The sequence below is a fragment of the Theileria equi genome, chromosome 1, assembly GCF_000342415.1.
Source record: "Theileria equi strain WA chromosome 1, complete sequence".
NCBI classification, from domain to species: Eukaryota; Apicomplexa; class Aconoidasida; order Piroplasmida; family Theileriidae; genus Theileria; species Theileria equi.
The window spans coordinates 1,514,361-1,535,241 of NC_021366.1; the positions used below are offsets into that span (position 1 = coordinate 1,514,361).

General features: G+C 37.8%; 12 protein-coding genes across 12 annotated transcripts, besides 1 other annotated feature; 4 read left to right on the top strand and 8 right to left on the bottom strand.

Moving 5' to 3' along the window:
- Positions 1 to 539: 539 nt before the first annotated feature.
- On the bottom strand, positions 540 to 1,688 carry BEWA_025060 (hydrolase, TatD family member protein; the record flags this gene model as incomplete). Its single annotated transcript, XM_004829266.1, has 7 exons — positions 540 to 582; positions 616 to 681; positions 715 to 850; positions 884 to 1,078; positions 1,113 to 1,198; positions 1,233 to 1,544; positions 1,579 to 1,688. 7 exons carry the CDS (start codon positions 1,686 to 1,688, stop codon positions 540 to 542), a joined length of 948 nt encoding a protein of 315 aa, XP_004829323.1.
- A 483-nt stretch (positions 1,689 to 2,171) lies between these two features.
- BEWA_025070 (hypothetical protein) lies at positions 2,172 to 3,293 on the bottom strand (the record flags this gene model as incomplete). Its single annotated transcript, XM_004829267.1, has 2 exons — positions 2,172 to 2,416; positions 2,477 to 3,293. The coding sequence occupies 2 exons, from the start codon at positions 3,291 to 3,293 to the stop codon at positions 2,172 to 2,174; spliced, it is 1,062 nt and encodes a 353-aa protein (XP_004829324.1).
- Positions 3,294 to 4,065: 772 nt separating this feature from the next.
- On the top strand, positions 4,066 to 5,156 carry BEWA_025080 (hypothetical protein; the record flags this gene model as incomplete). The annotated part of the gene is made up of 1 exon (XM_004829268.1): positions 4,066 to 5,156. Exon 1 carries the CDS (start codon positions 4,209 to 4,211, stop codon positions 5,154 to 5,156), a length of 948 nt encoding a protein of 315 aa, XP_004829325.1. The 5' UTR covers positions 4,066 to 4,208.
- Positions 5,157 to 5,162: 6 nt separating this feature from the next.
- BEWA_025090 (hypothetical protein) lies at positions 5,163 to 7,627 on the bottom strand (the record flags this gene model as incomplete). The annotated part of the gene is made up of 13 exons (XM_004829269.1): positions 5,163 to 5,284; positions 5,322 to 5,461; positions 5,498 to 5,578; positions 5,616 to 5,845; positions 5,879 to 6,202; positions 6,238 to 6,284; positions 6,319 to 6,617; positions 6,654 to 6,723; positions 6,760 to 6,793; positions 6,829 to 6,990; positions 7,061 to 7,138; positions 7,174 to 7,266; positions 7,316 to 7,627. The coding sequence occupies 13 exons, from the start codon at positions 7,625 to 7,627 to the stop codon at positions 5,163 to 5,165; spliced, it is 1,992 nt and encodes a 663-aa protein (XP_004829326.1).
- A 158-nt stretch (positions 7,628 to 7,785) lies between these two features.
- Positions 7,786 to 10,988, bottom strand: BEWA_025100 (ubiquitin-protein ligase, putative; the record flags this gene model as incomplete). The annotated part of the gene is made up of 5 exons (XM_004829270.1): positions 7,786 to 7,911; positions 7,947 to 8,666; positions 8,701 to 10,497; positions 10,532 to 10,728; positions 10,853 to 10,988. The coding sequence occupies 5 exons, from the start codon at positions 10,986 to 10,988 to the stop codon at positions 7,786 to 7,788; spliced, it is 2,976 nt and encodes a 991-aa protein (XP_004829327.1).
- A 458-nt stretch (positions 10,989 to 11,446) lies between these two features.
- On the bottom strand, positions 11,447 to 12,061 carry BEWA_025110 (hypothetical protein; the record flags this gene model as incomplete). The annotated part of the gene is made up of 1 exon (XM_004829271.1): positions 11,447 to 12,061. The coding sequence occupies one exon, from the start codon at positions 12,059 to 12,061 to the stop codon at positions 11,447 to 11,449; it is 615 nt and encodes a 204-aa protein (XP_004829328.1).
- A 14-nt stretch (positions 12,062 to 12,075) lies between these two features.
- Positions 12,076 to 12,421, bottom strand: BEWA_025120 (hypothetical protein; the record flags this gene model as incomplete). The annotated part of the gene is made up of 3 exons (XM_004829272.1): positions 12,076 to 12,135; positions 12,210 to 12,341; positions 12,383 to 12,421. 3 exons carry the CDS (start codon positions 12,419 to 12,421, stop codon positions 12,076 to 12,078), a joined length of 231 nt encoding a protein of 76 aa, XP_004829329.1.
- A 192-nt stretch (positions 12,422 to 12,613) lies between these two features.
- On the top strand, positions 12,614 to 13,504 carry BEWA_025130 (UMP-CMP kinase, putative; the record flags this gene model as incomplete). Its single annotated transcript, XM_004829273.1, has 4 exons — positions 12,614 to 12,744; positions 12,858 to 13,020; positions 13,059 to 13,286; positions 13,323 to 13,504. Exons 1-4 carry the CDS (start codon positions 12,718 to 12,720, stop codon positions 13,502 to 13,504), a joined length of 600 nt encoding a protein of 199 aa, XP_004829330.1. The 5' UTR covers positions 12,614 to 12,717.
- A 720-nt stretch (positions 13,505 to 14,224) lies between these two features.
- Positions 14,225 to 14,245: a sequence feature (AT_rich).
- Positions 14,246 to 14,851: 606 nt separating this feature from the next.
- BEWA_025140 (signal peptide-containing protein) lies at positions 14,852 to 15,244 on the top strand (the record flags this gene model as incomplete). Its single annotated transcript, XM_004829274.1, has 1 exon — positions 14,852 to 15,244. The coding sequence occupies one exon, from the start codon at positions 14,852 to 14,854 to the stop codon at positions 15,242 to 15,244; it is 393 nt and encodes a 130-aa protein (XP_004829331.1).
- Positions 15,245 to 15,351: 107 nt separating this feature from the next.
- BEWA_025150 (TBC domain containing protein) lies at positions 15,352 to 17,199 on the bottom strand (the record flags this gene model as incomplete). Its single annotated transcript, XM_004829275.1, has 1 exon — positions 15,352 to 17,199. The coding sequence occupies one exon, from the start codon at positions 17,197 to 17,199 to the stop codon at positions 15,352 to 15,354; it is 1,848 nt and encodes a 615-aa protein (XP_004829332.1).
- Positions 17,200 to 17,496: 297 nt separating this feature from the next.
- On the top strand, positions 17,497 to 18,640 carry BEWA_025160 (hypothetical protein; the record flags this gene model as incomplete). The annotated part of the gene is made up of 4 exons (XM_004829276.1): positions 17,497 to 17,916; positions 18,020 to 18,100; positions 18,136 to 18,310; positions 18,373 to 18,640. Exons 1-4 carry the CDS (start codon positions 17,655 to 17,657, stop codon positions 18,638 to 18,640), a joined length of 786 nt encoding a protein of 261 aa, XP_004829333.1. The 5' UTR covers positions 17,497 to 17,654.
- Positions 18,641 to 18,682: 42 nt separating this feature from the next.
- BEWA_025170 (hypothetical protein) lies at positions 18,683 to 20,758 on the bottom strand (the record flags this gene model as incomplete). The annotated part of the gene is made up of 1 exon (XM_004829277.1): positions 18,683 to 20,758. One exon carries the CDS (start codon positions 20,756 to 20,758, stop codon positions 18,683 to 18,685), a length of 2,076 nt encoding a protein of 691 aa, XP_004829334.1.
- Positions 20,759 to 20,881: the final 123 nt, after the last annotated feature.

The following is a 20,881-nucleotide window of genomic DNA, read 5'->3' on the forward strand; positions in this document are numbered from 1 at the left end:
TCCAATGATAAAGAGTTATGCTCACAGTGTTTGTCAGTTGTCTGATAAGGATAGAGATTCTTGGCCTACTTCACGTTATGGGTTTTGGAGTTCTTGGGGATATTGGTGTAAATGTGGTTGTCGTGGTCTCTATACTAGTCTTCCTAAACTATTGACTTTTGATATGAGGACTACTTTGACTCATAAGGATGACCATTTGTTTATTTTAGTTACTTGTGACTTGCCCCCAGATGAATAGTTTGTTGATACGTAATGTAGTTTTTTTTATTATTTCTTAATTGCAATAATGTTAAATTCTTTTATATACTCTACTTGTTACTTAGTCTCTGTGAAGCCTTTTGAACTTGAGGCATTTACTGATGAACTGTTTGTATGAGTAAGTCTAGTACATGTTATGTTATAGTCTTGGTGGGTACTTAAGGTAGGGTCCTGTACCTTGGGTGGATGAGCGTATTGTGAACTACGTAGTAGCTGAGCTAGATGAGCCTCTAGGGTCTGGAGGTGGAATAAGGCGAATGTAATCAGCGATTGCAGAACTTCTACGCCACACCCTTGAACAGTGTTACGGTATTTTCGTAAACCCTAAAATTTCTAATCTTACACAAGGAAACAAACCTGTCGCAAAACTCTTTAAAATCTACATTTGGAGACAAAAGTTGGTAAACAACTTCGGCAACATTCCTACACAAAGAATAAAAGACAGTATACACAAACAGAATGTGACAAGGCTCGTTTCGTGAAGATAAAATGGTTTCCTCAGTCATTTTTTCCGGTTTTCTGATCGAATTGAACACGGTCTTTACGTACTTGCTGCTTGCATGTGTGTTTTTTATTCCACACCAGGGGCAATCTGCAGAATATAACGTTTTTTGTATTTACTCACCGGTTTCTAGCATTAGCTTATCCAAAGGAATGTTCTTTACTACCTCTAAGTTGGAATCTGTCTTCAAAGAACAACCATTGATTCCGATAAATAAACCATCATCCAACAATCCTTTTAATGATTCCAAATCTCCTGTAAAACTATGGCATACACCGCCTGCTTCAGACCACCTGCTCTTGTTTCTTTGCAGGATTTCTAAGGGGAAATGTGTACTATATGTTGTACATACCAAAAGTATCTGCAGAAGCATTCCTCATGTGTAAGAATAGGGGAAGCTTGTGTTTTTCAGCCAAAGTCAATTGAAACTCGAAATATCTATAAAATTTTATAAAGCATAGAAAAGACAAACTTTTTTTGAACATCTTTATCACAAAATTGTAATCGATCATAGTCCAGGCCTAGCTCACCAATTGCAACAATTCTGGATCTGTTCCGTGCAATAAGTTCATCTAGAGCATCCAGATACTCTTTTTCAGACTTTGAGTACTTGTTCTTTACAAACTCGTTACAACGTGTTGGATGTACCCCAACAGTTGTAAAGAGGAACTTGCATTCTTTATCGTATTTCTCGCAAATTTCTAGAGACTCGTAGACATCCTGTAGGCATCCAGATGTTATTATGATCTTCTCCATGCCTATTCCCTTTGCTCTCTCAAGTACTCTGTGCATTATCATTACATGTACAAGTCACACACCTTCCCAAATCAGGCAAATGTTTATTGGATCCATGATAAATCCCATTGTACATGGAATCTGTCAGATTAGCTCCAATGTCTATGAATTTGGGTCTACTAGTGGATTCCATTGCTAGTCTCTGTGAAGCAAAATTCCTACTTCTACCAACACTGTGTTCAAAAATTCGTCTGCTATTCAAAATAAAGCATAAGGTGTAGCCTATTCTCATTCTAAGAGCGCATTCCTGCCAACAAGGACAATTATTTTTGCATTCTGAGCAAATTTTCTCATTTATTAGACCCTTTACGGGGTCATATTTATACTATATATGATATATCTCATGAATAACGCTGTATGGCCCCTATATGCGCAGTTGTGGTTAATGTGTGGACATTGGTCGACTACTGTTGTGCATTTCGGCCCTTTATACTCGTTAAAAACATCCCAAATACGGAATACATATGTTTAAAATATTAAATGTTATTTATTGATGATAATCACAAACGCATTTGTCATTTATGGCACCGCAACATCCAATCAGATGATATGCCTCCAAATGAACACCTACAGCAATTTTGGTTATCTCTTGCACACATGTAATGAATATCAATGTCTAAAAGGTTGAAATAACTGACCTTTTCTCGGCAGCAGCTTCGCTTGTACCTCTTCTGTATGATAGATGTCTGGGTGAATTGTGAACTTTACTACGATTGTCGTTTCTCTTGAATATGAAAACAAGCACAGCGTATCTAGTATCTATGGACTCACCGATATTTGCAACATTATCCTCGTCACTGTTGTGAACCATTAGACGCTCATTCCCTGGTGGGTTCCTCGGGACTGTAGAACCATCAAAGTCTAAATAAATTGCCTTGAATAAACACAAAAATATGAATCTCCTGAAACATGCAAACGTACGTTCCATTATTGGAAAGGTGACGTTATTTGATGTCTTATTATCCTCTAAATGATATGTAGAATCCATTAGATAATCTGCACATTGTGCAAATTCGCCTTCTTTAGAAGTTATAGGTAGAACCTTTGGTATGTTCGCGGATTGTGAATGGGTAAATCCTGCTGTTTGTTGAACATTTTCACAATCACCTTCTGAGTCATTTTTTGGAAGGGTCTTAGTAACATTGGAACCTGTTCCATTCGGAATAGTTTGAACATGATCATTTGTATTCAAGGATCCGTAATACATACAAATCTCTGAACTGGTGTGTCTCTCTTTTGATGTCATGAAAGTATAAACCCTGAGATACCAATAAACAATGTTGGCAGGTAGTGGTATGCAACAGTTGGAACGTAAACTTCTCCTTATAGAAACCTCTGTCAGCTCATTGTAGTTGTACTCGCTATATTGTCTTAAACTCTCTAGGGCAGAATAAATTGTCACGTAGATATTGATCAAAAGGTTCTTATTTATTGACGATGGGTTCCTGTTGTAAATGTAGCTGACACGTACCAGGGGTTCCAAAATTGTAATATAAGGCACTAATCCATAAAAATAGACCGCACATTCAATCTGTTTTTGATGAAATAACTCAGAATCGTAGTGTCTACTCCAAAAGAAATTAGCCCTCCTTAAAATGCGTAAAGTTTGAATGAGAGGTTCTGTTGGATTACCAACAGGAAAGTAATAAATCGATTCTGGCATTGATCTGGCGCTACAATCTATATCAGAAGCTTTACCATAATTAACATCTACAGTTTTCGTTGTAGACTGTATCATTATATATCCATAAAGTTGCTTCAAAATTCGTACATTTTTACATTGATGTTCTCAGTTCATAGTTAGCGGTATTTTTATTCCCAGGAATATAAATGAAGCGAAATTTCGGTGCGAAATGCTACACTTGTGTATACCTGTGAGGTAATTACTGCAACAAAAGTTTACTCACTTTCAGATTATCGGTTTTGGTTAACCACCTGTCTATTATTACCAATGGGTATAAATGGATGTTTGAAGGATAATGACTATGCAGACCAGGTTTATTCGTATATTCTAGGTCAAAAGCATATCGTGTGTAACGAAAAGAGGTCATGCGTTTGTGGCTAGCTGTGCTCTGTCTATACCTCATAGCGACTATAGCGATAATCTATTTGTCTAGTGTGTGATTATTGTATATGAAATTACGCGTATTCCACTATTTATGGTCTGAAATACGATTTAGTGAGCTAATGGAACATGGCAATAAAAGAGCAGTAGTCGTCTTTCGGAGCCTATTATGCACAAAATACAGCAATACCAGGTGATTAGAGTGAAATGCCAGATAACTCGACATAATGACAAAGAAAGATCCATAGGCAGCTGATCTCAAATGGACAGTTTCATCCTAGAAGACGTCTTGCCAATACATCCTGTCCTTTAAGATTCTAGTACAAAACAGAATCCAAATTTCATTAAAATATCCGTCAATCATTCCGTGCGAACGATAAACGCTACAATGTGTCGTGGTTTCCAACGCAGTAAGGGCAGTTCTGCCAATCATACGCCATTTTTTCACCATGTGCCCACTTGCATCGTTAGAAATGCAGATTAGAGCTGAAAACTTGGTATGAATCTTGTTAAATCTGTATTTTGTGGGCCTGGTATAGCACCTTTAGTTGTAAAAGCGTGCAGGGATCAAAGTTGAGAAAACTGCAAATGGAAACGAGCTTAAACTCTTACAGTCATGTTGTAATAGTCTTAGATACATGTATAATAAATTTTACGCCGGTGGACAGGTTAGAATATGAGATCTTCAGAATTTGTAGAGAACTACTGGACAGAGGAGTAACCGTTGTTACAATTTACAATACTGATGGACTTTTGAATGCTTACTTCTCAGAAAGATATCGCAAATGCAACAAAAAGCTCGTTGAAAGCCTCCATTATGGCGGGAATGAATTTGACAAAAGGTTTTACATCAGGGATTTCGTAGAAGGACTAATACAAAATAAGAATATTGAGGGTCCATTGCATCGCAATACTGTTTCTGATGATATAGGAGGATCGTATGTGTATCATCTTGAGAAATCAGGGCATGACATTTTGATATCCTCTGACGTAAAGGATGAGCAAAACAAGGGACTTTTACTGGTTATAACGGACAAAACTCATGCCCACAGGAAGATTTTGAGTAAAAGTTTATGTGATCATTTAAATAAACGACAGAAAGTTGTAGATGAAAACTCTGAATGGATTTGTGGAAATGCAAAATCCGGGTTAACTGTAGAATATAAAGTACCACCAGACTATGATGTCATACAGCCAGTCATAGCAAATACTATTTGCACATTTGGTACAGTTATAACTAGTATGCCTGACTTGATAATTTCTCTCAGAATGAACCTGAAGGAATCCCTTGGATATTTGTTGCGCAACTATAAATGCAGTTTTTACGACCTCAGTATGCTTATTTCCGAAATTATGACGTGTATTAGTGGTATATTTAGCTTAGATATGACTGTTGTACACCCATTTGGAAAAGAAGGTATTCAACCTTGGTTTTTATCCGAGGCTGAAATTCACGAGAGGTTCGGGCTTTCACTACAAAACGTTGTAGACTGTATAGAAATTTTTAATAAATCCATCAGAAGATGGGGAAAGTAGGTGTAACTACTCTATATCCGATACGTGTTTACCATGTATATTCTCTCCGATTAGCGTAAGTTGCGATATTTTTAGCCGTCTTATCAACGATCGATTTGTCTCATTTTGTGGTAAGATCATGGATATTCCTACACATGATGACGTTATGCATGTGATTTGCCGTACCTAAAAGCGATTTTAATAGTGTAGGATATTTGTGCGGTTTCAGGAGGTGCAAGCGAAGTCGGATGAAAATGCGTGTATCCAACAATTGTACAACCTTGTCCAGATTTACCAAAAAGTCAACACTTAGAGGGTGCAAAGGGCTACAATATTTAAGATTGGTAATACAAAAAACAGACATTTTGTCAACTATCTGAAGAGCCAAGTCATAATTTTCAGTCCACAGCGCGAATGAAAGAGCGGAAGGCAAGTCTTGCTTCCTATGCATAGCTATCCGAGTTTTTAATATTCACATACCAAATGTCCTGAAGCTGTCTAGTTAAAGTTTTTCTCTCTCCAGTTAGAAGACTATTCCTGAATTCTTCGGCTTCGTTTGATGTAAGAAGGGTCCAATTGAGAGAGTGTACCATCTTGTGCAAAAACTCTTTATTGTCTTCCTTTTTCATACAATCAGTAATTATCTTGTAAAACCTTTCAAATCCGACCTGTTTGCATAGATTCAACAATACAATCCTTCCTCTATCCTCCTAAAAGGTTTATATATAGGGTGCAAGACATACAAGCAAAGATTTTTCAGACTTGAAAAACTCCAAAAGTTGCTGTGCAAGCAATTCAAATTGTTCGTCCCCAAGAAAAATTACAAGTAACAATGTCCGTAATGTATGCTCCATTATGACCTCTGAATGCGAATGTTTGAAACATAATATAACAGATTTTGACAAAACAGCGGATATCGAAATCATCTTGGAAGGACACGTTTTAAGAAGCAGGCAAAACCAGTCGAGAATAGAAAGCATAACAAGTTCATTTGTTGAATCGTCTAGTCGTGCAGATAAGGTTTTGGTTAATTCATTAACATAGGAAAACGTTTGTAAATCCGTAACCTATGAAAATTCAAATACTAATTTATGTATTTTACCGTTGAATACAAAATTTTATTGGCATCTTGTGCAATCTTACTTATTTCTGTATCATTGTAAAACGTCAAATAAATGAATACCTGATCTAGAATCCGATATACAGACCATAATATGGTCCAAAAAAAGAGGAAATCCTTTCTGTACAATTGAATATAATTTATGCGTTATTCTTACAAAGTGTATGATTTGTGGTTGCAAACGCGCAATTTCACGCATCCAAGTTATGTTTGGGAGTTTAATAAGGAATTCTGGTCTTTTACAATTCAGTAGAACCACTTTGAATAATTCTTCACTTATCATACTAGTTTTGGAAGAGTACCTCTTTCCTAGGGAAAAGAGAAAATCGTTTAAACATGACTCTGCAGAATTCCTAACATCTCTAAAAATGTTTGTTTCAACATTTTTGCAATCTTACTTGTTAATATCCGTCAACATATTGAACAATCCTAGAAAAATTTTTGGAAGGTAGTCAATCATGTTTATTCCTAAAGTTTTCAGATATACCACAAAAACATTCTTACGTGGAATGGAGTTTAAAGTCACAATCCATGATATCTGTAGAATAACTTATTTAGAAATTCATTCCTTACAATAAGTTGTCTTATGAATGGATTCAAAACAAAAATGCGATTGGATAGTATGTCAGTCATCAAATCAACGGGAATTTCATCACATTCTAAAATGATATCACATAGCAAGCGATTCAATATTTGCGAGGCGTACTTTACATCTTCATCAGGGTCAGAGGATAGCTGTAAATCGAATGTTACAACAGATTAAAACGTTATGAAAGATATTTACAGCTAATCATAGTTCAGTTACCTTGCATATTCCATCAAACACCTCCCCTATTCGCATCATGGCGTTACGTTTACACTTTTTCATTATGTTATACAGAGACTAAAATCCGTGTCAAAATGTTACGGTTCACAAACCTCGCAAGAATAGTAACGAACTTTGATATCCTGATCATAAAACGACGCCAGAGCCAGTTGGATGAAGCTATCGGCGTATTTGCTCAAATGATCCTGTTTAATGTGTAAATATTAGACACAACTAAAACATGTAAATACTTACATCCAGGGCCAAAGCGGTACAAGCTATAGCCATTAGTCCACCAATCCTATAGTTTGGGTCTGGATTATCCAGGAACTTGGACTTTATGTGATCCATGAAACGTCTTATTGTAGATTCTATGTTGATGATGCGCGCAGAATCTGGACTTTCTGGAACGAAACCATCGTTATTATCCGAAATTCCCTCCTTTATAAAGTCTCTAACCGCCAGGTCGATGGATAGTAGACCTTTCTTCCTCAATTCGACGTTAGGATTAACAATTTGTAGAGAAACAGTTCCTGGAAGGAACTCGTGGATGTCTTCGACGCCCATTTGGGTAACTATAACTATTGTTACATATTCAGAGGTGTTTCATTGATTTTCTCGCGGAAAAGTCAAAAGGCTGCGAATAAAACTACACACTCGTGGGTAACACGCCAATTGCGACTAAAACTCCAACACATTATAGGAATATTATATATGTAACTTTTTCATCTAAATTCAAACTTGATGGTTGGAATTACTACATCGACATCATCCTGATCTGTGCAGCTTGCATCAATTACCAAGTGTGAAGATTTGGGGTCCAAAGGTTTCTTGCCCAGGGTCTCAACAAGCTGTAGATACAAGTAAAGCTATATGATAGACATACCTGTGTTATCGGCTGCGTTAATCTGCTCGCTTTGTGTGCAGGCAAAAACGAATTGTATATGCACAAGTTTCCAGCAGAAAGTATAATCACTTCTATATTGAACCTACTTCTTATCCAGTCAATCAACTGCTTTACTGTTCCATTTGGAATGAGAACAACGAGTTTATTCCACACTGTAAAGTTCTCAGGAAGCGCCCTAACAGGACCGCCAGTCACAGGATCATAATCCTTGTCCTTTGTTTGGTTAGGTGGAAGTGGCTCAGATTGCAAAAATATTGGTGTTGCAAGGCAACAAAATGCATTCCTAAAGTGGTCAATCTTTAGTGATTTGTACATGATGGCTTTTATAAACTCCAGAGTTACCAAACCGCCAATCATTGCAGTAGTTGTAGCAATCGCTGGAATGATTTTGCCAGAAATTAGCTTAGCCTTCATCTTATCACATTCCTGGATTGAGTAGTTTCTACACCGAAGAACTGCGGCAGCCCAAATAAAATCTACATGGAAGTTTGTATCATCATCCTTTTCAAATTGGACAAGTGAGAGTGATGTTTTTTGATGAGATCTTATGGTATTCAAAAGAGATGTGTCCACAGAAACCTTTTCAATCTCCAGGTTTAAGTTATCTTGTGACAACTTTATCACTCGAGGAGCAAATTCCGGGAAAACAAGATCCCCGAGACATGTCAAATCGGAGGGGAACACCTCAATGGTTAATCCCTAAAACATTGTAACTATAAAAAAATAAACTTACCAGCATTTGCGAAAACACTTGTGATGCTGCTATAATAAAGGTGGAAACCACCTTATCTTCAAGACTAAAAGTCAATGGTGAAGGTACTCTTTTTGGAGGGCTCCAAAACTTTTGACCCTCAGATGTTACATGATCTTTTGGAAATGAATACAAAAGTTGCTGAATGTCATTCACAAAGTACTGATTGAATAACTCTGCGGAAATCTTTAACAATCCTTCCTTTACATGTGCTTTGTCAAGTGTTAGTAAATTAAGGATCAGCTTCAAACGCTCAGCCGGTATATCATGAATGTCATCTTCATTGTTGCAAATCTTTTTCAAGTCCTGTGGGATTTGTGTGAACAATCCTTCAAACACATCACGTGCCCATTCTATTGTGTGTTCGACCTGATACGGGAAATGTTTGAGAGTACAAAGTGGAATGGAAGTCTCTGGAGGATCTTGAGTTTCGCTATAACATTGAGTTAGATGCGGAATTACAACTTGAACGTTTCCCAATGTTCCAAGAGTACCAGACTCTATCAATGGTTTCTCATACCACACACATCTTCCATCAACATACTGACGAGCTTGTATATTATCCAAAGCATTAACTACAATAGTCAGAGAAGACCAAAACTGCTCATCAAAGATATCCTCGGATTCTTCACCAACGCGTACTTCCAATGGATTTATTTTACAATTTGGATTTATATCAACAGCAGCATCTGATGCAACTTTGGACTTTGACATTCCAATATGCCTAGATCGAAAGAGGAACTGTCTGCTTATATTAGACATTTCAATGCGATCATTATCAGTAATCGTAATCGATCCTTCCTTTTGGGTTCCACAACCAAGCAGTGCAAAGTTTTTCATGAATTCACAACCCAGTGCCCCTGAACCTACAATGAATATTTTTGCATTTTGAAGTTTATTTTGTACTTCTTGTCCCCAAATTGCAATTTGATCTGCATACCTGGAACCAGCTCCTGTGCCATCACCAGAAAATTCTGGTGGAAGCGTAAAGTCACAATATAACCACTGTTCAATTGGATGGTACTTTCCAGTGAACTTTATCACCTCATGAGCTACAACCCCTCCAACAAACGAAGCCAGTGGAGGTACTCTCAAATGCGCCTGCTTGACAAAAGTACCCATAACTTTTTCATCAATAGCCTCTACAGTGCAGGATACCCCTCTTGAGTTCAAATCCTTGCAGCCCCCAAGTACATCTCCACCCATTCTATAGGCCATGGAAATCCAGTGCAACTGCTCAGCTCGACCGAACAGACTATAGTCCATTGTCATCAAACCGGTCTTTGATGGATCTAAAATACAGTCGTTGAAAGAACGAAAATCAATCTTCTTTGGCATCCTCACTTCAGTTACAATACCGCCGCTTGTATATTGTGAGAATTCTCTGGTATCCCCAACAAGGAAAGAATCCTTGGAAACAACCTTGATAGGAACAGGGTCGGCACTGTTCAATTCAACCATTCCCTCAACTTCGGAGAATCTAACGTAATCTCCTGTTTGAAAATCCATAACTTTATCAATATGTACATGAACAGAACCCTCCTTTGCGTTTGTAATACCTTCTACTATTGCTGTTTTTAATTCTCTACCACTTGGGTCAACACATGTGAAACTTGGTCCAAAATCAACAAAAATTGCGCCAACCATACCAAAAGTATCTGCAGAAATAAATCCTACACGTTTATTCTTTTTGTTTGCTCTACACTTTTCATTTACAGCCTTGAGAAGATCAAATGATTGATCGCAGCAAACTACAACATCGTACTCTAGTATCAAATCCTAAACATCACATATATAATAATAATATACATACTTCTGTGATATCCCCTGTGTAGCTCCGAATGGTAACATTCCTGTTCAAGTCTCTAAGGTGTGGTAAGCAAGCAGCGCTTGACGGTTTGCCTAAATCTGACTCGCGAGCGAAAAAGTTTACTCCAAGATCTTTAACTTGAACTGGATCATTGTCGTAGACGCAAATCGATTCTACGCCCATAAGAGCCAAATTTTTTGCTAAATAGATTTATAGTCATTTGTAAATTCTGGTTTCATATATCAGATTTACGAATAACACAAATATTTTGAAGGATAGTGGCAATAATATGAGCTAAAGAAGGCGATATGGATCTTGACATACCTATTTCAATCCCCGAAGCCTTTATGCCGATAATTAGCACATTGAGCTTTTGGATTTTGCCCATCATTTCAAACCCAAAGGTTCCGATTTGTCTAGAATACAAATCTGTATCTATACCTTCCATATTTTCAACCATTTTTACAATTTGTCGAATATGCGTCTAGAACGTGAACAAAATCACCGACGGAAGTCCAAACAGCAAATATACACAATAGCCCCTCTATTCCTTAGGTTTGTTCATACATTAACAAATACCAAGCATCAATAGGACATTGGTGAAAATACTCAAGTGACTGTAACTGGTGGGCACGCATGGTAGACACTCTAAGAACACGATGCAGGTACATGTAGACTATTTAGGGGTAAGAGTACAAAAAATTAAATATTAAAACTTTGAGAGGTATTCGTGTGTAAAATTCAAGTACCTTCTAATCTCACCATCGTCCGTTGGATAGGAGTTAATATTTCTACAAAAGTCGTAGACATCATCAATTTCCGAGTTTATCGACTGGAAACTTTCAATTACGTGTGATGGGTCATCTGTGGAATTTGTGTATTGGCAAAAAAAATTAAACTGAGGAACAGCATAGAACGTCACAAACCTCTTGGTCCCAGAATATCTTCTAGCACATGAGTACAAATCATACGATTCCTATATACTTCGCAGGCATCGTAGATGGACTGCATTTTCGGTAGGTGGCGTTTTTTGAAATCATCGTACATAGCTCTGATTTCAAAAATAAGCTGCATAATCTTATTACTTTGTTTCTGCAAAAATAGAGTTATTGTTCCCGGATGATTAATCATTAAAGAGGCCAATACAGGTGACTTTGTAGGAATATGCAATTCGTCATCAATATGGCGCAAATCAGAAATATCCAAATCAACTGCGCTTAGGGGTTCATACTGCAAATCTCCTGGTTCTAAAGTGTTTAAACCATGGTCGACTGAATGTGACTTTTCCAAAAGTTGTTTATCCGCCTGTCCATTCGTACTAGGCGGAGCGCCAATAGGTACATAGTATGAATCCAAAATTGCGTTCATTGTCTTATCGTCATCATATGGAATAACCTCTTGCACATTGTAGAGTCTAAACTTCTCCAATATGATTGAGATGGCCTTCATATTCATCTGAACTGACAGTCGAACCTTGTTCCAGGAATCAAGGTGGAATTTGTAATCCTTAAGATGATCCGCAATACTCATCATTAACCTTGGCAATATCAATCAAACCTCTTTATAATCTCAACTATCTTGTGATTTCCATTTTTAGAGAAATATTCCTGCAGATGTGATGTATAAATAGTTGGAAGGAGATCAGCAATGCAGCACAGGTCATGTATAAGCACAAATATACCTTTAAACACGCCCTGTAGTCTTTAAGTTTTATATTACACTTGTCTGTAAAGTTTCCCTTGAGGAAGTCGTTCTTAAACCACCGATTAAAGCATTGATCGTAAAGCTCTTTAAGGTGTTTGCAGTTTTCTCCCTAAATATGACGTTACATGGTTTTAAATCTTCAAAACATACACTTTTCTCAGTGGAATTGCTGGAAGAATCAGCGGTCATGACAAAGGTGAATTATACATCAAAAAAGACATAATATGCTATATTTGGTGCAGGACCGGCATTGATAAATTGCAAGCAATCGTCCCCTATAGAGAACACACGGTGTATATGTACAAAGCCGTACGTTTACACTGAAAACCAAGACACTCGGAGGATCTCAGAATCACTACCCCCATCCGCTTAAAGTTTAACGAGAGCAAGAGAGTGTTTCAAACACTGCCACGCTATAGGCATCAAGTTATATGTGAAGGCTCTGAATAACCATGGATATGACCAGATAAATGTGAATCTGTAAAATGAGTAGCCAAGTTAAGCAAAAAATTGTACGTACACACGAAAAGACATTTATTTATTCACCAGTGACATATGAGATTGTATAGTACCTTTATTTTAATGTCTATGATAAAGCACTCACAGCGATATACTCTACTTGTAGATTTTTTTGGTTGGTATGCCAGGCTCTGGCAAGAGCACGCTCTCCAAACGAATGGTGGAACGGTTCGGATTTAGGCATATATCCGCTGGAGACTGTTTGCGTGAAGAAATGAGCGACCCAAAATCCTCAGAGTCGGAATACATCCGCTCCTTCATTGATGCCGGTATGTTTACTCTATAAGATACGTCCATAATTATTCAGGGAGAATTGTCCCCGCGGAAATAACCCTTCGTCTAATGCGTAAAAAGATAGAAGGACTTGGTTGGGGGAAATATGTGGTCATAATTGATGGATATCCAAGGAATTTGAATAATGTAGACGGCTGGAGCAGGGAAATGTCCAACGATGTTGAAGCTCTACATTTGATTTCACTAGAGTGCTCAGAAGATGTTTCAGCTGATCGTATGTTGTCGAGAAGTTCTCATTCAGGTATATATTGCATATGTAATTGCATTGCCTGTATAGGCCGATCCGATGACAATGTAAATGTTTTAAAGGAGCGATTTAAAGTATTTTACGAAGAGACTAAACTCGTTATATCATGTTTCCGTGCAGCCTCCAGATGTACGGTAATCGACGCCAATCGCACTAGAGATGAAGTTTGGGAAGACATTGAAGCCCTTATAACATCGTTTGGATACAAATGAATCCATCCGCACTTTTACGTGGATGAATATTCAAGGTTGAATAAACAAAGAGGTTGAAGACTCGCTTTTCCTATAGTAGCTCCAAATTTGTCAAACAGACCCATTCCTTATTGTGGATAGGTACAAGGGCTAAATTATTCATAACTGGCTTTAAACGTAAACAAACTCAGGAAATACATAGGTCTGTTCCCGTAAGGAACTGTCGTGGAGGAAATCTCCGGCTCAATTTGTACGGATAAGTTTAGCACATTTACACTCCAGGAACTATGTTTCGTTAACTAGTGGTTTCGTACCTAGTACTATGAGTAAGTAAAATGCGTCTCTATTTATAAATAACCTTCCTAATTCCTTCAAAATGCCCAGTATTCGGAAGGAGATTCCCCGGTGCTCACGATCCACATAACAGATGTGTCAATACGGAACACGTTTTGTGTCGTATATTTCAAAGTACACAAAAATATAAAATAAAGTACAGATATCTACTGATTTGAAGAAGAGGAATCTACCGGGGCTCGCTCTGAAATTAGTCAAAGACCGTATATACCTGAGCCTGACAAACCTATTGTGAATCTGGTGTCTGGCCAACTTGGTTAAGACCAGACCTACTAATGAAATAAAACTTCAACATGGGAAGAAAAGCGCTAAAATAGATTGAGTGAACCTTAAAGGCATTGATTCGTGGTTTAAATTTAAAAATACAGTTTGTAAATTCAGAAAATGTATATAAATAATAAAATATTTGGAGAATGACGAATCTCTGAATTTCTAATACCGTACAAAATTTTGTCTGGTCCGCAAATTTACATCCTTTTGCAATGATATTTAAGAGATTACTCGGACTCACTTAAATTTTTTGGGTCATTCTACATTCACATTCTCTATCTGTCCTCAGCTATTTTTAGTAGCTCATGTTTATGGTCAACTATGGATTATAATTGGTCTAGGATGTGCAGTTGTGTAATAAGTAGCTATTGGTATAATGTAATGTCACATTTCAACGTGTAAAACTACAAGAAAATACCCGTTCCGGCAAATTATTAATCCCAGCGTATCTACAAGTTGTAAAAGCATTCCTCTGCATAAACTATATTTCTGTACCTAATATAGTTGATAAAACTATAGATATTCCGAATAGTGTTGAAGGAATATACCTACACAACTGCAGCATAGCAGCGCCCCAGTAGTTTGCATGCACAATAGAAGTAAGAGGTCTATATATCAAAACGATGTCAGATCGAATAAAATTTTTTCCTATACTAGCGTATCTACACAACACATGTAGTAATCCCCAGTGAATTATCAAATCTTCACTTACTAAAGAATAACTTTGTAATATAAAACGTCATAATGAAAAGCACTAAGATTTTATTAGTCCTAATTGCTTGGTTTAGCCATGTGGACAGTATCGGTATATCAATTAATCTTGAAAATCAAGAAAGTAATGGTTTTATTAGGGTCATGAGCACTTGTGGTGGTACCGTCAAAAGGTATGTGCCCAACTCTGGTGTCATGGTAAATCATGTTCATGATGGAGATCTCTTTGTCTGGAGATCATATCAGAATAATGTAAGATGTAAAAGTGCATTAGTAACATTGGTCGATGAAAATACAAAAATCCTTCACCTAGAGATTGAAGCTGATCGTCCGCTTTCACTGTATTACAGAAAGAAGTTCATGTGGCTTCCGATAAGAGTTCAAGAATACAACCGAATGATACCTGTAGATGATCCTGAAAGATAAAAGCATGACCTAATAAACTTGGTAATGCATAACCTAAATCTATACTAGATAGATGCTATATACTATACAAAATGCATGTACCCTAAAATACATTACAAAAACTAGCATTATTCATCGTGAAGTGCACGAAGGTGTAGAGAATATGCGTTTGAAACTCCAATTGCGGCTAATTGAGCCTTGAATGAATTTGCAAGATTTGTTAACTTCTTTGCAACATCCCCAAGACCCTTTTCCTCCAACAAATGTATAGGTAGGCCATCGTGTGTTTCAGCCTCGTGAATATGTTTATTCTGGAGCTTTGATATTAATCTATCGTCCATTTCAGCTTCAGTATCCAAATGGACGCCAAAAGTATCCACGTATTCTTGAGTATCGCTATTTTCCTCGTTAGAATGGGCTTCCATAAACTCAGGATCTCTTTCAGGGGAATTATCATTTACAGGAGTTTTATAAAAAAGATTGTCAGACATTGGAGTGGCAACTGGTTCGTCACGTGATGTTTGCGATGTAAGACCAAGTACAGAGTCAAATGAGTCTATAGGAACGTGCGTGCAATCATGATATAAAATCTCTGAGTTCGTGAGATCTAGTTCTTCAATATAACTTGCTTCAACATTGCAGCTTAGAGATTCTTCCACAATTGATAGCCAGTCGTTTTCGTTTGAATTTCTATTTGGATCATTCGTTAAATTTTCAACGTTTGTCGAATACGCAGCATTTATCAACTCCAGCTTCTTTTTATTTATATTTGATCCGAACCCTGGGATAAAATCCGTAAAACTCCATCGTTCAGTTATGTTCGTATTTCCATACTTTATCACCTTCATTATGTCGGCGATATCTGACATTGTTAACAAGTATTTTTCAAACTGTCGAAGTCTAAAAATTATAAATCTAAAAATTGTAACCCATCCTTCAGAAAAGAACGAATCCCAAAGACGTCCAAGTGGCTTTATTGGAATAGAGTTTGCACAGAGCGTCATAAACCAGTCTGAAGAAATCATTGGAATGTGAACTCCAACATTTCTCAAATGAGCATGCAATGCTGGGAGGTGTTTAGCCATCACATGCTCCAAAATTTCACACCTCTTGAAAACACCAGGAAGTCCGGGTAAAAACATTGGTCTGAGATCGTATAAGTACATGAGGGAAATCAAGGCCCAAAACGCTTGTTCTTCACTAGAGTGCCATAAAAGATTGGCCACTATAAAGTTTAATCCCTGAACATAGCCAACCTCTGGATCGAAGAATGCGTACGCCATTAAAATCCTCCTTAGCATGGAACGGCCATATTTATTGTAAAATCTAAGAGAAGGGTATGTTCTCCTAATATCTAGTTCAATCGCCAATGTTGTCCTTCCTCCTAATACCAGGTCACAAACTGCCGATTCTTTACCATCTACATTTACCTTGACTTCAAGCAAATGTATAAGGGTCCAATAAATACCGCTTTGTTTGAAAACCGCAGACTGACAACATTTTAGCCACCACTGATTAAATCTAGTACACCTTTCTCCCTTTACTTGTTTAGGAATACCCTTTAACTTTGACTTTCCCTTTATAGCCTCCTCGATGTTATAGAGCAGGGGATTTGAAGGTACTCTTTCGCAGCTGCACTGAGGAATGGCCAGACCATATATAGGAGTCTGCAAAACAGATTTTCCAAACCCAAAAACGTCAAACCATGAGCCATTTTGAGCCTCGAGTTTCTTCAAAGGGAATATACTCAATTTCTTTGGAATGAATTTGCCAGATACCGAGCCATCTGTAGATGCATCAGCAGAGGATGAATTGCCAATGGATACTCCGGTATCCTCCGATCGACGTGCAACGTCTTTGGGTCTCTTTTTATCAATTGATGTGTCTATATACTGAGTATCCAGGCATATTGACGTTGAATCATCATTTCCTTGGGTTGATCGGCGAATTCTACTATCTATATTTTTATTAGTCATATTAGGAGGATGTATAAATTGATATCATTCGTGTTTGGGCGGTATATTGTCCTTGGTTCTGTAGGTAATAATTTTTAGAGAATTATTTCGGCTACAAAGGGACGATTTGTTGAGCGCCTGGCGACTAAACCCTCATCTCAGCTAATTCGCGATAAATCTAAAAAATAAAAACCAATGAGATGTACGTCTGCTAAATGTACAGGCAGTTAACCCTCTACTTATGGGTCCATCTACACCCTGGCAGGTCCACACACCCATCTATGGTGTACAGAGCTCACACAACATCGAACGTTTGTTATACGACAATTTTATCATCTAAAATGGGCCGTGGGTAAGCAACTGTGTGGGTACACGTAGAAATTTAACCACCTGGCGTTTACAGCGTAATTCTTGTCCACTTTACCTGCAGATAAACGCTTTCCGCCAATTTGTGAAAAACTTGAACAAATGATAACATGAATTCTGATAAGAATAACGAGGCAATAAGGAAAATTCTAGGAAAACTGGACCGCTTGTCAGAGTTGGAAGTTGATTTCCTGAATTACAATGCCAATCAGTCCATTATATCCCCTTTTGATGATCTCATAGAGACATGCTCAAGTTATATAGAAGATACGGAGATAGAAAATGGGCTACTAGAGGAATTTTTAACACAGAAGAAAAGACACGCAGAGATTCTGGAAGACAAGGTTCAAAACGCTCATCAATCATATAATGGTACGAATTACGGTAATGTGTATTATGTAGTGTGCAAACTTGCTTGTATCTGTAATACATTCATCCATGAATGCTAATCAAACTCACACATTCTCAAATCTAGAGCTGGAACTCGAATTACAAAATGTACAAGCGGAGCATCAAGGAGCTGTAAATGTGTTGAAACAGTGCGAGAGTTTGCATTGTAAGTGTGTCCCTCTATTTAATGGCAATGTGTAGGTGATATTGAAGAGCTGCAGCAGAAAAAGGAGTCAAAAGAGAGGCTTGCTATGTGGAAACATTCTTGCGACTTGGAAAGTTTGGAGATTCGAGCTTTGAAATGTAAATTAGATGAACTAGAAGGAAAACTTTCCTTTGAAAAAACCACATCTCCGGATTCCGAGATAAAATACAGGTATGTCCATATAACATTCTGGAAATGTTTATGGTTTATCCACAATCACATTCACCGTGTAGGCTCTTTTATTCATTCATAACATCCGCATTGAAAACAACAATCCTAAGTATTGATGATCAAGAAAATGTCAATTTAGCCATATTATCAGAATCTGAGAAAAATGAACATGTATGGCATCGACTCTCGTACTCCTTAAGGACTGCAGATGTTTCTACATGTGATTTTCTATGGAACATCATTCAAAAATCGCTATCATCGCAAAAATTGCAAAGTATACCATGTACAAATACACCTAAAATTGATTCCTATCACTTGTCGTCACCCTAGCAATTGTGAACTAACTTTTAAATTTATAGATCATACTTTAATTTAGACAAACATTAGATTAAGAATCTGGGTAATTGCTGCCAAAAACATACTGAGGATGTCAAATATACGAGCATACTTAGCAGATACCAAAGTCTTTGGAACCAAATGAGGATAAATGGAACCCATAGCTCCAACCGCTAAACCATGCATAATCAGTGGCATACAAGTAGGAGACAAGCGCCAGTATACAGGATTCCACCATGGGCCACCATCATGATTACCCAAAATCTTCCAGTAGTCATAATTAGGATGATCAGATTGGAGACTAGCAAGATCGGAAATAGCAACACTAGAGAAGTTCCTTTCAGTAAGTTGATGTGGTGAATCCTTAAGCTTCTCAAGCAGCTTCCATAGTCCACTGTCAGCATTTCCAGGTAGTATTTCATTACATTCTCCGTATTTATACCTGTACCAACAGTTGTCAGTACCTTTGCAGTAGTGGGAGTAAGTGACATCAGCAGTTCCATTAGACTTCTTAATACATAGCAGAAGAGGATATCCCCCAGTATTTTCATAGTATACTGTCACTTCATCAACTAGTCCTTGTATGCGCGGTCTGGTATTTAATGGATTACCGTCGGGGTCTTTGATAGACTCAATGCAAAACTTTTGACCTGAGTCTAGTCTATGAACAAATTTACGGAAGCCACTAGGAGGATCATGGTTACCAGCTTGACCAATTATCTCAGTAACGCTTACAAGAGTCTTATCCTGAGATACACCTTGGCACTTAGACCAATACTCACATTCATTCCCAAGATTGAGACAAACAGTGTGTTTATGAGAAGGATCAGCAACAGCAGTATCGGTACAAAGGCCGGAATTAGGAGAGCTGTAACCGTCACCTCTACCAGGGGAAGCACTATCCTGATTAAGCTTCTTCTGAAAATCTGATGCATTAGCTCCTATTCCAGTGTTCTTAATCGATTCACCAAGTAGTTTTCCCAGATCTGTTGGAAACAGGCACCTCTCAGAGTTTAGCCTACCACCGATCCACTTGTCCTTTATGCAACATTTAGGGCTACTCCGAACAACTCCATCTTCCTTTCTACCATAGTACCATTTCTCTCCACACATGGTTACAACTACCAGGAGGATTGGCTCACCTCCAGACTTTTTACGGTAGACATGAACATGATCTACATTCTTAGGTGGACCTCCATTGGCGTGACTCAGAGTTAGTGCAGAAATCCCATTGACAGGATTATCAAGAGTGAGGTTCTTTGAACTTGGAGAGTGAGTATAACAGGTATACTGGCTTTCTAGAGTAGGATGTACAAGAGTCTTATCATCCGTTACTGTTATAACTACATCATTTCCTCCAGCGTTAGATTCACAGATATAATTTCCAGTATTGTTTACGTCAAGACGAACCTTATAATCGCCAGTGGAAGTTGGAGTATCTGTCTGAGTTGATTCTCCAGTGAGCAACTCCATTTGAAGAGCCTGGCTGATGAAAATACTAGTTTTGGCTTGTTCAAGTACTGTTTTAAGATTCTCTTTGGCTTGCCCATCTTTCTCTCTAGACACCTTATAAACACACCACTCATTCTTCTCTCCAGTATCACCATTCTTCCTGGGACAATAGTAGTAAGCAGATCCATCCTCCATCAGAAGCTTAACTAGCAAGCACCTCTTACCACTCTCTTTGGACTGATATACCTCTGCATGATTACAAAATTCATGCTCTGGAAAAGAAACTTTTTCTACCCTCTTACCTCCACATTGTATCTCCCTAACAATAAAGCTCTTCCCTTTAAAATGTCCAGAAGTGTCAGGTGTATGACAGTACTTAGTGTAATCTTTGAGACTCTCTTCAGGGACATTGCTGACAAGCACATAAGCACGGTTGAGTCCACTAATAGTACAGTCATAGGAACATATTATATCCAGCTCTATCCTTACCTCAACCACATCTGGAATTGGCTGAGAGTTATACAGTCCAGGAAAGTAGGCTATGATCCACAGTAACGTCACCAAGAATGAGTTGATAAGTCCCAACCATATCTGATTCTTGACCACAAGATACGCTGGGCAAGCCAGACCATTCTTACGAGCCCACATGTGAATGAGCATCTGGTAGAAGAAGATAAGGACAGGTGCTACGGGAATGTTCATAAGGTACCATAGTGCTCTAATAGAGTAAGATTCCTAGCCTATGACAGTATATTTGGTGAATGATTGGGGTAAATGCAGTAA